This window comes from Zootoca vivipara, chromosome 5 (assembly GCF_965207765.1).
Source record: "Zootoca vivipara chromosome 5, rZooViv2.hap1.1, whole genome shotgun sequence".
NCBI lineage: Eukaryota > Metazoa > Chordata > Lepidosauria > Squamata > Lacertidae > Zootoca > Zootoca vivipara.
In genome coordinates this window covers 81,276,876-81,294,910 of record NC_142588.1, presented here as the reverse complement: position 1 = coordinate 81,294,910, position 18,035 = coordinate 81,276,876, and the positions used below count along the sequence as shown (strand labels likewise).

Genomic DNA, 18,035 nt, shown 5'->3' with positions numbered 1-18,035 from the left:
TCAATCAATCAATCAATCAATCAGTAGCTGAACTGGGTTCCACACAGTCACAAAAACAACAACAAAAGCTGCAAAAAAACAAACAAACAAACAAACATAAAATAAATAGCAAAAACAGGCAGACCTCAGTGTAACACTCAAATTGGAAGTGTGGCACTCAAATCAGAAGCGTAACACTCAAAACAGAGCAAAAAAAGTTCGCAAACCGGAACACTTACTTCCCGGTTTGCAGTGTTTGGGTTCCAAGTTGTTTGAGAACCAATGCGTTTGAGAACCAAGGTACCACTGTAGTGTGTGTGTGTGTGTGACAGAGAGAGAGAGAGAGAGAGAGAGAGAGAGAGAGAGAGAGAGAGAGAGAGAGAGAGAGAGAGAGAGAGAGAACACTAGAGCAGTGGTAGGGAACAGGATCCAGCCAGCAAGTTGGATGTCTATCACTCCCCATCCCGTAAAAGTCAAGTCTGCAATGATCACAGAATCGTAGAGTTGAAAAGAACCCATCTCAGCTAAAACATCCATGACCGTCCAACCTCCCAGGTTCACCACTTCCCAAGGGAGACTGTTCTACTGCCAAACAGCTCTGTCACAAAGCAGTTAATCAGGTCCGGAAGTGCATTATGGTGCTTCCCATACTGCACATTAGAGTTATGTGTACAGTTCCACATTATTCAAACTGGTTTACCAGGGAGGTCTGCCAACCTTGTTTTCTTTGGGTTTTTAGAAGCACAGTTAAGACACTTTTGCTCTGCAAGGCTTTTGAGATGGTTGGTTGAATGTTTCCCCCACTCTCTACAGCTACTTTGATTATACATTGTGTTCTGAAACATTTTAATCTCAGTTCTGGCTGTTTCATTGTGATGTAATGGGTTGTTCTGGTTTTTAATATTTATGGTTTTAATATAATTCCATTGCCTTAAGAGCTGCCTTGTGAACCATCCTGAGGACTCTAATGGGCTGAAAGGTGAACCATAAATTTTAAAATGAAACAAACATAATAGATGGCTTTAAAAACACCACTGTTCATTTATAGGGCACTACCATTTGCATCCTTTTACAGCCATTTGATGCGGATTGTCAAACTGCTTAATTCACTCTCATTGCGAAGAACAAAGGAGTCTGCAATAAACTTTGCAGTGAGAATAAAAACAAGTATAGAATGAAAATGGCACATTCCTTTAAAAAAACAAAACACCCAGCAGTCAACATCCTACAAATAGAGCTTCACATGAGGGCAACTTTAATCTGGCATCTTTCTCAACCCTAAAACCCACAAACCCCGTGCTGTGAACAGTAGAAGCAGCTGCACCAAAGTAGCTTTAAGAGCAACCAAACAACACTGACAACCTTTTTGACAGCTTGACAACTTGGTATTAAATAATTTTGGCTGGGGAAAATACCCCCAAAACAACACACAGCTCTGAATTTGCTTCCCCCTAAAGACCAAATTATGAAAGGCTCCTCTCTTTTCTCCCATCACTTAAAAACTTCAGCCTGGATGTTACTCACTTATGCACGTACGACCGTCAGCATGAAGTTTGTATCCTGCATTGCATTCACAGTGGTAGGAACCCAGAGTGTTCACACAGCTCTGCTGGCAGCCTCCACTCCTTACTGCACATTCATCAATATCTAGAAAAGAAAAATAGGTGGTTGAGGTATTAAAGGCTTCAAAATCACCACAAAGTGATGTGCCAAATATGCAGCGATGGTTGCCTCGGGCTCACGTCATTCTTCCAGTGCAGCTATGAGGACTACAAAGCTTTTGCTTCTATTTTTCATTAACTACAGGCTGTTATGTCACTTTCTGTGCTGTGCTCGCTGTAACTTGAAGGAGTGTGTCAAACAATGGATTATGAAGTTATCTTGCTCCAATAACCCATAGTTCAAATGAAGCAAAGTTTAAGATCCAGACATAATGTTAAATGCGAGCAAAAGCAGCTGATTTCATCCCCTGTGGCTGTGAGGAGAGGGGAGAGTCTACAAGCCTGTAGCTTTTTTTATTTTGTACTCAATACTTTTCCTTGATCAAATTTATTTTTATTAGCAACTATATCTTACTAACTGACATAATTGTTTCAAGAGTTGTTGAAACTTTCAAATACTTTGATCCTAATACTGTCCACCCAAGCAAAGGTATATGTATACTCTAAGGTTGCCCAATTCAGGAGATTAAGACAATTACATGTGTATTGGGATAATTAATAATAATAATAATAATAATAATACCCTGTGGCTGTGAGGAGAGGGGAGAGTCTACAAGCCTGTAGCTTGCCACTGTTCCCATAATGGAAGAAAAACCACATTGTTTATTGTGAATGTAGCAAGTATATACACATATTTAGATTACTGCTCTGAGGTTAAAGATCTGGTGGGTTATTAATGTGTATATTTGATTTTCCTTTCTCCTGCCCTCTACTTCCCCAATCCCTCAGTCTCCTGGCCTGCCTTCTTAGCATCTGTGCATCGAATCACAGAATTGCAGAATTGGAAAGCACCCCAAGGGTCATCTAGTCCAATCCTCTGCAATGAGGGCATCTCAACTAGATCATACAAGACAGATGGCCATCCAACCTCTGCTGAAAAACCTCCAAGGAAGGAGAGTCTACCACCTCTCATGGGAGCCTGTTCCACTGTCGAATAGCTCTTGCTGATGTTTAGTCGGAATCTCCTTTCCTGTAATTTGGACCCATTGGTTTGCATCCTATCCTCCAGAATGGGAGAAGACAAGCTTGCTCCATCTTCCATGCGACTGCCCTTTAGATATTTGAAGATGGCTACCATGCCTCCTCTCGGTCTCCTCTTTACCATGCTAAACAGAGCCAAACTAGACATGCCCTTAAATGTACATAGCAGACACGAACAGGGGAGTCCCATTTTCACTGTGAAGACAGCAAGCAGGAATGGTTATCTCTTCACCGAGTTGGGGGTGATCCCTGCCATCCCTGTAGGGCTGGAAGCTTTAGGAAGCGAAATCCACATTGGCTCCTAGCTATGTGGGATTCAGAAAGGGAATCTCTATTCCAGAATCCCTAGGGGAATGAAGAGACAAGCCTCAACTTCCTATCATGGTGGAATTGGGCTCCTGTTTCCCCGTAATTAGTTAAGAAACCAAAAGATGTGCAGCAGGCAAAACGCAACAGCTCCCCTTCTTTCCAGGCACAATTTTGGCCTGTCTTTGAATTAGCTGGCTATTTCCCCTGTATCTTGGCCCGTGCCCTGCTGTGTCCTTTGGTAAACCCATTCTGTTCTCCTTCTCCTGGACTTCTAGAAACTTTCCATCTGTTTAGAGCACGTACTTTACTGCTCAACAGACACCATGACTTTTAATTCCACTGGGGCAAGACCTTCCTGCCTGCCTTTTTGTGATCCTCTATCCCCTGCAAATGCGAAAAGAGATTTGCTTTGCTGCTGACTTGAAGGAGCACATAAAGCCTAGGCCAGGAGTGACTGAAAATCAACAGGCTTCCGAGACGCACACTCCTGAGGATGAAGAAAGGCCCTCTTTATGTTTCCCACCCTCATAAAATTTTCTGTGAAGCTCTTTCTCTTTATCGCTCAGCTAGTATTCAGAAATAGGTGCTGCTCAAGTCAAAAGAGCCAATGTCTCCAAGCCAATTTCACAATATTGTAACGGTCTTTATTTGAACAATGCAAGAGGCAGAAGGGGAATATTAGGTGAATTCAAAAAATGTAGAGTAATAGTATTTACTGGATGGGGTGTGAGAGATTACTCCCCCCCCAAAAAAAACCCCCAATAAAAACAATTCTTTTAGCCGTCTGCCTTCCCATCACCCCCCAATTCCACCCAGGCTCTCTTTTTATCTCTACTTGGTATTAGCAGAAGGATTACAGGGTGGGGGAGGGGGCTTTCAACCAGTGCTTTACTATGTGAATCCCTGGTCACCACGAGAGGAGGATCAAGGATGTAATGCTTCTTCCACCACCATGAGAGGCAATGGATCACACACAGCTTTTGAAGTAAGGGCTGCTGAGCTAGGGACCAACAACAAGCTTCTGGCTACTGTGTATGTTCCTATTCATCTCCTGTTTTGTAATCTGAGCAACCTGTCAAAAACCGTGGAAAGAAAGAAAGAAAGAAAGAAAGAAAGAAAGAAAGAAAGAAAGAAAGAAAGAAAGAAAGAGAGCAGCCAGTGGCACTATCAAGGGTCATCTGCATCTTGTGGAGTCTGGTACCAAGGAAAGGTCAAGCAAGCTGTCCGTCAGGCAAGCTTGTTATATTATGGACCTTCTCACTAAAGGACTCTTGATAGGCTTCCAAGGAACCTTGGAAGTTGGCTTCATGCAGATGTGATGCTGAACTATGGCTTAGCTTTATGTGAACAGGCCTTGGGCTTATATAAGCCTCCTCTGACATGGTTCTGGGAGACTGGAAAGTCTCACTTCCATTACATAGCAACACAGAAAGTTGCCTCAAACTGCATCAAACCACTAGTTTATCTAGCTCAGTATCATCTATACTAACTGACAATGATTCTCCAGGTTTTCAGACGCAGTCTCAGTTTCATCCAGCACTCCATGGAGATTGATTCTGGGAATTCATATGTGCAAAGCAAGTTCTCCGGCACAGAGGCATGCCCCCCCCAAGTGATGTGTCATTGGTACGACAGGTCAACAGAAGAGGATGAGCATGAAGAGCACAGAGTTGCGTCACTGTAGGGACTGAAACAGAGCATCAGCTGAGAAAGCCCCACTGCCCCTCCAGGCTCTGGGGAGGGTCTCCTTGAGAGCCAGAGGCTTGATGAGCAGCTCAACCAAGCCCCACTGCCCCTCCGGCTCATGCCATATGTCGGCTGGGTCGGTCAACAGAGCCACGCAAGCCGGAGGGACAGCATGGCCTGGACAGCTGGTGGGTCGGGAAGCGGCACCTGCTGCTGCTCTACCCTGCATACCAGCTATTAGGCGGGAGGCCTCAGCAAAGCCCTGCTGTGCTTCCTGCTCACAAGGAGACCCTCCCCAGAACCCAAAGAGGAAGTCCTCTTTGAGCTCTGGGGAGGGTCTCCTCGCAATCCAGGAGGACTCTCCAGGGTCCTCCCCATTTCTGGGATCCACTTCTGGGTTCCCAGCACTGTACATGTGTGCAGTTGCATGCATATAGAGCAGGCATCCCCAAACTTCGGCCCTCCAGATGTTTTGGACTACAATTCCCATCATCCCTGACCACTGGTCCTCTTAGCTAGGGATCATGGGAGTTGTAGGCCAAAACATCTGGAGGGCCGCAGTTTGGGGATGCCTGATATAGAGCATGCAAAAATGGAGAGTTGCCTGTAGGTGTCTGTTGGCATAGTTACAAAGGAAGCCTATAGCAAACTGCATCCCAACTTTTACTTAATCAGCTCTCAGAATCAGTGCTAGGAATTACTTGCCAAATTCTAATCAAACCCTTCCCAGACATCATGCATTCCCCCTGTGATCCCTTAGCCTTTTGGGAAAGCTGATGGGTTGCTCTGACTGCCCCTCTCCACACATACAATTTTCCAGAAAGGACAGGGGTTACTGGAGAGGGTAGCATTATATCGACTTTTAAATGAAAACATCTGCTTATCCTATTTGCTTTCAAAACAATCTCTGCTTTTTATTTCTCTTTCATTATCTCTCGCTCTCTTTTCAATGCCGATATGCACTTAAAACCAACCTTGTAAAAATGGAAGAAGAAAAAAGTAGGGTAACATCTTGAAATAAGTCTTTGAAGAAAGGAGAACCTTGGCTTTTTCTGGCCTCAATTAAAGTTTTGACAAAGTTAACTGTTAATAACTTGCATGCAAAACTTGCCCATCTGAAGCCGATGCTGGAAACTGCTTCTGTTATTTTTAAAAACGGAAGATTGGCCTTTTTGCATTGCTTCCATGTCAGCGTCATACTCAGATGTGCTGTTGCATGGCGCTATACATGAGAAGTTTCATTTTTTGTGCAAGCTAGCCATCTGGAAGCATTTCTGCATTAGCAGATGTTGTTTTGAGATGCAAATAATAAACAGAACATATTCCCATACTCCTCATACATTACACAAAGGCGGGTGAAGTTCCTACATCTAAATTTTAGTATTATTCTATCATGCCACTTCCTCCATATCTTTCCACCATTAGGAAATTCCGAAGGGATTTTGTGTTCTGTTGTGCCATAGCACAGAGAAAGTGAAGCTGGGTTCCTCCAGAAGTTGTTGGGCTGTAGCTCCCAGCACCACCGACCATGTTGGCTGGATCTGATGGAAGCTGAATTCAAACAACATCTGGAGTTCACAACTGCTGGTATAGCGGGTTTACATTCCCCAGTGTTTCATCCATAAATTTACTATAATGGTTTGGCACCAGCTGCACTGAAATGAATGAAAACTGTCCTGGCAAAGCTTCTGGATGATCTGACAGCTCGAACTTTCTGCTCCTGAAGGACTAAGGAGCTTGGAATCTCCAAATCTGAATTATACACAACAAAAATGTAACCAAATGCCTTTTAAGTTTTGGGTTTTATTTCCCATCAAGTGTAGGAATCAATAATGCAATTAAAGGGAACAACAACATAATGAGAGTAATAGTAATAATAGTAGATATATATGAGCAAGAATACAGACTTGACATGAGTCAGCAGTGTGATGCAGCAGCTAAAAAAGCCAATGCAATTCTGGGCTGCATCAATAGGAGTATAGCATCTAGATCAAGGGAAGTAATAGTACCACTGTATTCTGCTCTGATCAGACCTCACCTGGAGTACTGTGTCCAGTTCTGGGCACCACAGTTCAAGAAGGATACTGACAAGCTGGAATGTGTCCAGAAGAGGGCAACCAAAATGGTCAAAGGCCTGGAAACGATGCCTTATGAGGAACGGCTTAAGGAGCTGGGTATGTTTAGCCTGGAGAAGAGAAGGTTAAGGGGTGATATGATGGCCATGTTCAAATATATAAAAGGATGTCATATGGAGGAGGGAGAAAGATTGTTTTCTGCTGCTCCAGAGAAGCGGACACGGAGCAATGGATTCAAACTTCAAGAAAGAAAATTCCACCTAAACATTAGGAAGAACTTCCTGACAGTAAGAGCTGTTCGACTGTGGAATTTGCTACCAAGGAGTGTGGTGGAGTCTCCTTCTTTACAGTTTATGGAGTTCAAAGGCTTTATTCATGCAGGAACAATTTACAACTATAGAATGGGCGAAATAGCAGGCATCTTTTCTGGGTAGAACAGTAAACAAAAATGCATTAGCTTTCTAAGGGGTGGATTTAATTTAAGCATAGAGGCTTACAAACAAGTGCTGGCTAAATTGCTACACAAACAGTGCCCTCTTGTGGTTTAAACTAACACATGCATTAAATAGAAGTTCAGGAGAAAGAAATGTCTTTGCTTTCCTCCAACAGACCAGTGGCCATGCAGGCTGGGGCTGCAAGGAGTTGTGGTCCAACAATATTTGGAGTATTCCATATTGGCTACCTCTGTTTTAGGGAGATCACTGCCTAACTGATCTGGCTGGTTTTCTGATGCAAAATTGTTGTAGGAAGATGAAATCCATCAGGTTTATGGGAATACACACATTGCTTCCTTCCAGCTGAAGGTGGGAAAAGCTCAGGGTGTGTGTGCACAAAAGAGCAAAAGAACAGAAGCAGGTTGTGAGACTGTAAGAGGGAAAACACAAAGAAACTGCTTTTGATGAGATCTGGGCAGCTGACTTATTTAGTAAGTGTGTTAAGCTGTTTGCTTCCACCTATGCTGAATATTGGTAAATAAAACCAACTGTTACAAAGATGCAGTGCACTTCCAGTAATCTTTCTTTCCAAACTCACTTCCCAAACCTGGGTAAACACTGGTCCTGAAATTTCTCCCTGCTCAGGCAAATAGGAAGTGTATAATAATATCTTAAAGAGTGAGTTTCCAAACTGGTGTTCTTAGGACCCTGGGAGTTCATGATGAAAGATTGGCATTGATAGACAAGTTATCCAGAAGAAAGCTTGCTCTTCGCTCTAAACTTTCCCCTGTGATGCTCAAATGCAAAGGAGCACTGGGCACATTCTAGGCTACGGTCAGTTTCTGCAGGGCACTAGCTAGGTCTAGTCAGTGACCTGTAGAAAATCAGAGCAAGCCACAGAAGACAGCTCAGAATAATCTGCAACATTTAGGCCATGGTTGACATAGAAGGTTTCTTCGGGAGACAAATGGCTCTGAGCAGTCGGGAAAGTTGAAAAACCACTGGCCTACAGTTTCATAAGTCAAAACCAAGTGCTGTCAAATAAATGGTAAAAGGTAAAGCATCTGTACGATCAAGCATACCTAGTTAAAGAGTTTCAGAGCACTTTGGCAACAACAACTAAAGTATCCCCAAATCGGGTAACATCTTATTATTATTATGGGAAACTGAGAGTTTATTTTTTTAAAAGAAAGGTAGGATGATTCATGAAGTGTGGAGGTTGGTGATGTTCTCACATGGCTGTTCACAAACACCACCTCTCTTCCGCATGCTAGATAATAAAGAAACAAAAATGGCACGTCATTAACTGGAAAAGTGATCTTTTCCAGCACATCAGAGCTGTAGATAAAAATCCAACTGAACAAAAGCCACAGTGCAATCATCTGCACTTGATTTGGCAGCAGATGTAAACCACTTCTCAAGAAATTGGTAGCACTGATGCAATAAGAGCTATTTGGCTTTAGGGTGTTCAGTTTTTTGTTTTTACTTAGTAGGGCCAATTATCCCTCTGACCCAAAAACTAAGGGTCAGGGAGAAATTCCATTCAATTCACATTGAAAGCCAAATCTATCAAATTCACACTTTATGAAACAATAGGAGAATTGAAACAAAGTCATCCTTTGAAATTCACCACTTATCCAGATTTTGCAATGCAGTTATCCAACCAACCAATGTTTACAAAAGTGTGTATACTAGGGGAAAGTGTGCAGAAAAATCAACATCGTACATGCAAACACATAAAAATGCATTACATTTGTAGCAAAATTTATTTATTATGACAAATTCAAACCAGAATGCTTCCTAATTTTCATAGAATCATAGAGTTGGAATGGAACCCCAAGGGTCATCTAGTCCAACCCCCTGCAATGCAGGAATCTCAGCTAAAGCATCCATGACAGATGGTCATCCAGTCCCTGTTTAAAAACCCTCAAGGAATAAAAGTCCACAACCCCCCGAAGAAACTGGTTAAAAAGAAAGAAAGATCAAATTGCAGAAGAAATGTGGAGAACTAAATTTAAGATGAAAAATGAGAAAAATGAGAAATTAAGAGAACCAAAATGGACACATCCTTCCCATAATTCACAGCATGGCAAGCAGCAGGCTCTCTAAATATTTTCCTAGGTCTGTTTCCATTGCATGATGTCTTTGGGCCAAACGAAATGCTATGAGAAATATGTGGTTTCATTCCATGTTTCCCCTTTGAGACCATGGCACACAGGTAGAGGAGATTAAACAGTACTGATCAGTTTGTGTTATCATATGTATAAGCTTGTTTTATTTTGTGATCAATTTTGTTTGGTTTTGACATCTCACATGAACTGCTTAGAGACTATACATATTAAGCGGCATGAAAATTCCTAAATAAATTTAATAGTTGCTGCTATTCACTCTCTTGCAGACACTACTGTTGAGCTAAAAAGCAGCTCGCCCCCCACCCTGCCCCTTGGGTGAATAACAGCTTTAGGGAGGAATGGATTAAGCCGTGCCACAGTCCCAATCCTGAATGAGCAGCCCTGCACCTTTTATTTCATTTTTAAAAGGGGAAACAAATCTTGTGCGTTTATCAATTTGGGTGCTGTCTTACAAACATGTGGGGATATATGAAGAGCACCCACCAGGGAACGAGCCCTGGAAAGCTTACATCTCCATGCTGTTCTTTTATTTAATGATTTTAATTAGATTTAATTAGATTTATATACTGCCCTTCATCAAAAGATCTCACGGCTGTTCAAACTGCAAGTTTTTACAAATGCAAGTCTTTGCTTTACAGTGCTTGCTACTTGAAACAATGGTCTAGCCATGGGAAAGATGCTTGCTGTGTAAAGTATGGTCCAGCAATTTGATGCTCCTGACTGAACCTTCTGAAAAAGAGGTAAAGAACCCGCAACCTGAATTTCATCCAGCCCCACACTACAGGTACCACCTCAGCTTCCCTGCCATGTTGTGCTCACTCCTCTTAATTCCAAATTATTGATGAATCCCTTCCCCTCAACCTCAAATTAAGTCATTGCTCTTCAGTTTTCCCGCACAGCAAGCATGTCATCAAATGCAGCAAGCTCTCCTTTGAAGTGTTGCAGTAAATAGTTTGATTTTGGCCGATACTGAGATTTTTCCAGTAAACAAACACACAAACTCAAGAAAGTGCCACGGTTATTTGTGAACTGGGACTTCAATATCTTGCTCTCAGCAAGACGTGACAGTTTGTTGGGGGGGGACTATGCTGGGGGTGTGGAGGAGGGAAGCAGAGGGAAATGTCTGATCTTTTGAAAACCTCTGCATTTCTACAGCAGCTAGACAGATGTGTTTTTGCCAAGCTCAGTGAGGGGCTTTCCTCAGCTCAGCAGCTTTCCTTCCCACCATGCAATGGCACAGTAGGCAGGCCACACAACAGAGGTATGCTCATGCAAATACCTTCGTAAGCTAACGTGCATGCCCTACTTCACAGGTCTGCTTTGCAGATTACTATCTACGTCGAAGAAAAATTTTGGTTCAAAATTGGGAAAGGAGTACAACAAGGCTGTATATTGTCTCCCTGCTTATTTAACTTATATGCAGAATTCATCATGAGAAAGGCTGGACTGGATGAATCCCAAGCCAGAATTAAGATTTCCGGAAGAAATATCAACAACCTCAGATATGCAGATGACACAACCTTGATGACAGAAAGTGAGGAGGAATTAAAGAACCTTTTAATGAGGGTGAAAGAGGAGAGCGCAAAATATGGTCTGGAGCTTAACATCAAAAAAACAAGATCATGGCCACTGGTCCCATCACCTCCTGGCAAATAGAAGGGGAAGAAATGGAGGCAGTGAGAGATTTTACTTTCTTGGGTTCCATGATCACTGCAGATGGTGACAGCAGTCATGAAATCAAAAGGTCCGTATAGTTAAAGCTATGGTTTTCCCAGTAGTGATGTATTGAAGTAAGAGCTGGACCATAAAGAAGGCTGATCGCCGAAGAATTGATGCTTTTGAATTATGGTGCTGGAGGAGACTCTTGAGAGTCCCATGGACTGCAACAAGATCAAACCTATCCACCCTGAAGGAAATCATCCCTGAGTGCTCAGTGGAAGGACAGATCCTGAAGCCGAGGCTCCAATACTTTGGCCACCTCATGAGAAGAGAAGACTCCCTGGAAAAGACCCTGATGTTGGGAAAGATTGAGGGCGCAAGGAGAAGGGGATGACAGAGGACAAGATGGTTGGACAGTGTTCTCGAAGCTACGAACTTGAGTTTGACCAAACTGCGGGAGGCAGTGGAAGACAGGAGTGCCTGGTGTGCTCTGGTCCATGGGGTCACAAAGAGTTGGACATGACTGAACGACTAAACAATCTACGTCGAAGAAAAACATAATGTGTGCATTGCATGGATGCATGGCAATGGAGCACTTTATTTGATGCATGTTCAGGGATAAGGGAGCCACCGTGTGCATCAGCTTCTGGTTCATGGCTGTGTGAATGATGAGACACTTGTTCTGGCATGCATGTTGCAAGTTCTGATGGCGAAGTGAAAGAACCCAACAGAGCCCTCTGTAAATAGGTTCAGCAGGTAAGAGTAACCTTTATTCTCAATGCTCAACGTCAACAGAAGCAGTGACCACACTGGTATCCAACTCAATCGTCTCCCCCAAGCTAAAGGACCATCTCTTCAATGTGAACTTCTCTGCACACGCTGAGATTATCTTTGGATACTCTCTTGGCTGGGTGCAAATTTAGAATGTAAAGGCCACAGAAGGAAGGCAGCTGAAACTACAATAATCCACAAAACTGCTATATGGCATGGTGTGCAGTTTGCCTTGATTTTAAACTATAAACTACAACCTTCATTGTTATGGGTTGGGGGCTGAATTATATGATCTATTGGAGTTCCCCAAACATGTGCTTCTGGCTATTAAAAAAGGGGATCTGGAGAAGAGGTCTGCTAAATAGTCAAACCAGGTTTTCTTTGTTTTTGTTTTTTGCCTTGTTTACTGCCCAACTTCCCGGCTTCCGGTGGGCATCTGGTTGGACACTGAGAACAGGTTTTTTTAAAGTGTTGATGTTGTTTGAATCACATTCTCATTCATATCCTACACTGTGTGATAACCACAATGCAGAATTTAAGATTGTCTTGTGATGCCCCTACCAAGAACTTGCAAACCTGTACAGATGATTCACCTGTAGTTTAGAATAGGCTGATTTTTATTAATACATTGACAGAGAAAAATAAATTCTAATTATACATTCAGAATTGCCCATTAGCTGCTGGGCTGTCTTTTTAGAAACAACGTCCCGAATGGTTGAGATTCTCAAAGTATGAGTGGCTGGAGCAGGAATACAATGGTATTAATTCAAAGTCAAGTAGTGGAGGATAGCAGCCATGCAAACCCTTCCCAGCACATTTCCCGTCTTTCAAAATGAATAGCCATTTATTCTTGACAACTGCAAAGTGTATTCCTATAATTGCAGAGATAATAGCCCAGCTGATTACATCCATTTGTCAATGGTAACAACTCTTCTTCCCCCCCCCCCAAAAAAACAAACAAATTATTGCCACTTAGGAAAGTGGAAATGTTGACATTCTCCATAACTCGCATTCAAAAACAATTTGTACGTGTACAAAATGGCTGGTATAATAGTTATGGAAATCTATCGGAGCTTTCCAGTATAGGAAGTGCTGTTCTTTTAATTACCGTAAGAAAAAATATATATAAACACTCTGCTCAGTCTGAAGGACAAACAATCCCAGCTGGACACAGTTGCAGAAACTGTGATGGTAAACTGCCAAGGCATAGGTAGGCAAACTAAGGCCTGGGGGCAGGATCCGGCCCAATCGCCTTCTAAATCTGGCCTGTGGACAGTCTGGGAATCAGCATGTTTTTACATGAGTAGATCATAGAATCATAGAGTTGGAAGAGACCACAAGGGCCATCCAGTCCAACCCCCTGCCGAGTAGGAAACACCATCAAAGCATTCTTGACATATGCCCGTCAAGCCTCTGCTTAAAGACCTCCAAAGAAGGAGACTCCACCACACTCCTTGGTAGCAAATTCCACTGCCGAACAGTTCTTACTGTCAGGAAGTTCTTCCTAATGTTTAGGTGGAATCTTCTTTCTTGTAGTTGGAATCCATTGCTCCGTGTCCGCTTCTCTGGAGCAGCAGAAAACAACCTTTCTCCCTCCTCTATATGACATCCCTTTATATATTTGAACATGGCTATCATATCACCCCTTAACCTTCTCTTCTCCAGGCTAAACATACCCAGCTCCCTAAGCCGTTCCTCATAAGGCATCGTTTCCAGGCCTTTAACCATTTTGGTTGCCCTCTTCTGGACACGTTCCAGCTTGTCAGTATCCTACTTGAACTGTGGTGCCCAGAACTGGACACAGTACTCCAGGTGAGGTCTGGAGGGGATACCATTTTAAATTTTTATTTAAAATGCAGCTCTGGGTTATTTATGGGGACTTCCTGGTGTTTTTACATGAGTAGAATGTGTGCTTTTATTTAAAACGCATCTTTGGGTTATTTGTGGGGCATGGTAATTTGTTTATTTCCCCCACCCTTCAAAATATAGTCCGGCCCCCCACAAGGTCTGAGGGACAGTGGACCGGCCCCCTGCTGAAAAATTTGCTGACCCCTGCACCAAGGTTTCATATGCCAATTCAGTGTAGGGGGGGGGCGTATCTCCAGAGGGCCAAAAAGTAGGGTAGATTTTAAATATATAAATAAAAAAAACCATGGAACCAGTACCAGTGCGTTTGATGGGGTGGACCGACCCTCCGAACACCTGCATTGCTGCTGCTTATCTGCACAGGGTTGGGGGTAGAGTGCTGGCAAGGCCAGGGCTGTGTTGGGTGCACAGCAGGCCCAACACAACACTGCTTCTGGTGCACCCACATAGCTCTGACCTCACTGCCACCCTGTGCATGCAAGAAGCAGTAGAATTAGCACATGTGCCAATACCGCATTGGACTACAGACCTTCTGCCTCCCCCCCCCCCAAATCAATCAAACAAATAAATAAAAATACTTAACTGACCAGTCGTGTTGCAGATAGCTCGGTTCTGCCCCCACACCAACATAAATCCTGCCCCCACCCCAACACAAATCCTGGCTATGCCCATGTGGAGGTATGATCTTATTATGAAAGTGCGCCTCCTTGCCCACATCCTCTTTACCAGTTTCTTGCAGACTTGTAAGATATTGCTCAGAAGTCCCTCCCAATGCAACAAGAGACTAAGACAGGTTTGCAAACCCCAGTAGACCTGTTGGCAAGGTTGCCCTCTACCTGCCCCAACTTCAAGTGACCATCCAGCAGAAAGACACGCCAATGAGCGCAGACATTTTAGCCCTCTTCAAGAATTTTATATTAGAAGTTCAATTCAGTATGGAGATAGGAAGGGGATACCATGCATGAGCAGGCTAGCCCCACCCCATAGGTGCATATTAGACATGCCCCACCCCCTAGCTGATGTGCCGTTGCTGTCAGTCAACCAGGGTGTGCCTTCCCATGGAGGAAGCACATCTATTAATACACATGCAGGGTCTCCTTCAGACTGATTCTGATTGCATGTCACGTGGGGAACATGCTCAACATGTTCCATCATCATTCTAAGGGCTAGCCTGTTCATGCATGAAAACCCCTATATCCAGCATAGGCAACCTTGGCTTGCCAGGTGTTTTGGAACTACAGCTCCCATGATCCCTAGCTAACAGGTCCAGTGGTCAGGGATCATGGGAGTTGTAGTTCCAAAAACATCTGGAGAGCCAAGGTTGCCTATGCCTGCCCTATATGTATTCATGCTGAATGCCTGAATAGTGATTTTGCATGCAACATAAGCACTTATAGAATATTTTAGATTATTATTATTATTATTATTATTATTATTATTATTATTATTATTATTTATACCCCACCCTTCCCAGCCAAAACCGAGCTCAGAGCGGCTTACATCAAATGTATAAAACATTAGCATAAAATCAGACAATCAATTAAAATACATCCTAAAATCAGATCAGGATCAGAATAAAATCCAATCAGATGGCAACCCGCAGATTAGGGTTGGGGACCTTAAATACTCACCAATATTTAAGTTTGTGGAGGCAGTGAGAGATTTTACTTTCTTGGGTTCCATGATCACTGCAGATGGTGACAGCAGTCACGAAATTAAAAGACGCCTGCTTCTTGAGAGAAAAGCAATGACAAACCTAGACAGCATTTTAAAAAGCAGAGACATCACCTTGCCGACAAAGGTCCATATAGTTAAAGCTATGGTTTTCCCAGTAGTGATGTATGGAAGTGAGAGCTGGACCATAAAGAAGGCTGATCGCCGAAGAATTGATGCTTTTGAATTATGGTGCTGGAGGAGACTCTTGAGAGTCCCATGGACTGCAAGAAGATCAAACCTATCCATTCTGAAGGAAATCAGCCCCGAGTGCTCATTGGAAGGACAGATCCTGAAGCTGAGGCTACAATACTTTGGCCACCTCATGAGAAGAGAAGACTCCCTGGAAAAGACCCTGATGTTGGGAAAGATGGAGGGCACTAGGAGAAGGGGACGACAGAGGATGAGATGGTTGGACAGTGTTCTCGAAGCTACCAACATGACCAAACTGCGGGAGGCAGTGCAAGACAGGAGTGCCTGGTGTGCTCTGGTCCATGGGGTCATGAAGAGTCGGGCACGACTAAACAACTAAACAACAACAACAAAACTTATATGGGCCTGTGAGAAAAATTGGGAGACCACTGTCATGCAAGTTCTTATGAAAGGGGGAGGGGGAGTTAGACTGAACCCTGACCAAAGGCCTGGCGGAATAGCAGGCCCTGCGGAAAGATGTCAAATCCCGCAGGGCCCTGGTCTCTTGTGACAAGAGTGTTTCACCAGGCCGGGGCCACGGCCGAAAAGGCCTTGGCTCCGGTCAAGGCCAGTCTGATCTCCTTGAGGCTTGAGAGATTAGCTTAACTGTTTATCAATAGCTCCTCCCATGACAAGTGAACAATTATAACATAAAATTCAAGACTAATGATGACATTCCTGAAAGAAAAGGCTACACTGTGAGGAATTCAACTTGTGGTGCATTTACCTTAGTTTGCCATGATTTGAGGGGAATCGATGCAGAACTACAATCTCACATTGCTACATCAAATGACTGTTATTCAGTGCAGTTTCATGAGTACTATGATTTAGCAGAACTGACAAAGGGCAGGAAAGGTTTCTCCAGCATGTTAACAGAGTAAATTAAGTGGACAACATAGCTCCACATGAGAGAGAAACTGACAAAAACTGGTTGAACGACCTTCCCTTTTTTAAATTGCAGGTTTTAATGTTCTACTGTTTTACCATCGCATACGTAAAAGCCACCTTGAGAATGAAGTTGAAAGGCGAGGTAGAAGTTTTAAAATATATAACAGAATGGTGGCTTTATTTGAAATTCATGCACTGATAGAAGGTAAGCTTGCCTCACAATGCACCATTCATCTTATCCTTAGCCTTTTAATTATTCAGTGCTAATCAATATGTGTTTCAACCCTTTTAATTGTGAGTCATTAATGGCATTTATTTACATCTATTCACAGGCTGAAAAGGTACCTTCTCAATTTAACAGTTTGCCATGGCCATTCTAAATTTCAAGGTACAGTGTACTTTGGGTAAATTCAGAGGATCGTGAATTGAGTTGTGGCTACTTGTACAAATTCACTGTTTATACAAAAATTCCACAATGTTAATAATTCATATGACCCCTAGGAACTCTCTTCCCTACTGCAAACTTAGCGCTCTGCCTGGCCCCGAGTGAAAGTGGTATGAAATTACTTTGAATACAACTCCACCCACACACCCCAGGATCCCATCGTAAGTGCTAAGTCTCCCTTAATGGATAGAAAATTCAGCACTTCCAACACAGTTATAGCTGCATCAGGAAGTACAGAACCCAAGACAACAGTTGGAAATGCTCATTATCATTTGCATTGCAATGTAGATGAAAAGTTCCTCATGCAAGCACTTCTCTCTCGCTAGAGCAAAGCTTACGATAATATAGGACAGGCATCCCCAAACTTTGGCCCTCCAGATGTTTTGGACTACAATTCCCATCATCCCTGACCACTGGTCCTGTTAGCTAGGGATCCTGGGAGTTGTAGGCCAAAACATCTGGAGGGCCACAGTTTGGGGGTGCCTGATATACCGGTAGGAGAACAATTTCTTCCAAATTGCCATGGGCACCGCAACCGGAGCACTACAACAGAAGTCAATACATGCTTCATAAATGCAATCTGACTCTTCCTTGAACTTAGTCGAGTTAATTGAGGTCGATAACCAAATAAGTGGCCTGAACATTAAGATGGTCAAACCCTCAAACAGCCTCTGCTGAAGAGTTGGATGCCAGGTGCATTGTATTTGAAAATAAGCAGGAAAGAGCAGCTTCGGGGGGGGGGGGGTCACTCACATGTCTGTTTTATGACACTTATTATAACATGCAAAGCAGCCCTGACGTACTTTGATTCCACATCTCTTTGATGAAAACTATTCCAGAATTTGACCCTCTTACTGTTAAAACTCCTTTTCTGATTTTCAACCTCAATTGATTAACAGGCAATTTGTAGCTACTTGTTCCTTTACCCGGAGCTACCTCCAATCCAAATTCCTTCCTTTCTATTATGTTGCACATTTGTTGTTGTTGTTGTTTAGTCGTTTAGTCGTGTCCGACTCTTCGTGACCCCATGGACCATAGCACGCCAGGCACTCCTGTCTTGCACTGCCTCCCACAGTTTGGTCAAACTCATGTTCGTAGCTTCGAGAACACTGTCCAACCATCTTGTCCTCTGACGTCCCCTTCTCCTAGTGCCCTCAATCTTTCCCAACATCAGGGTCTTTTCC

The 18,035-nt window shown here is 43.2% G+C and overlaps 1 protein-coding gene across 1 annotated transcript in view; it reads right to left on the bottom strand.

Annotated features, from left to right (window-relative positions):
* LOC118093937 (uncharacterized) overlaps positions 1-18,035 on the bottom strand; it is a 197,993-nt gene that overhangs the window by 80,054 nt on the left and 99,904 nt on the right. The window contains exon 6 of the mRNA XM_088669182.1: positions 1,504-1,626. Coding sequence (XP_088525308.1) covers positions 1,504-1,626 — 123 coding nt within the window. The remainder of the gene's footprint in view (positions 1-1,503; positions 1,627-18,035) is intronic.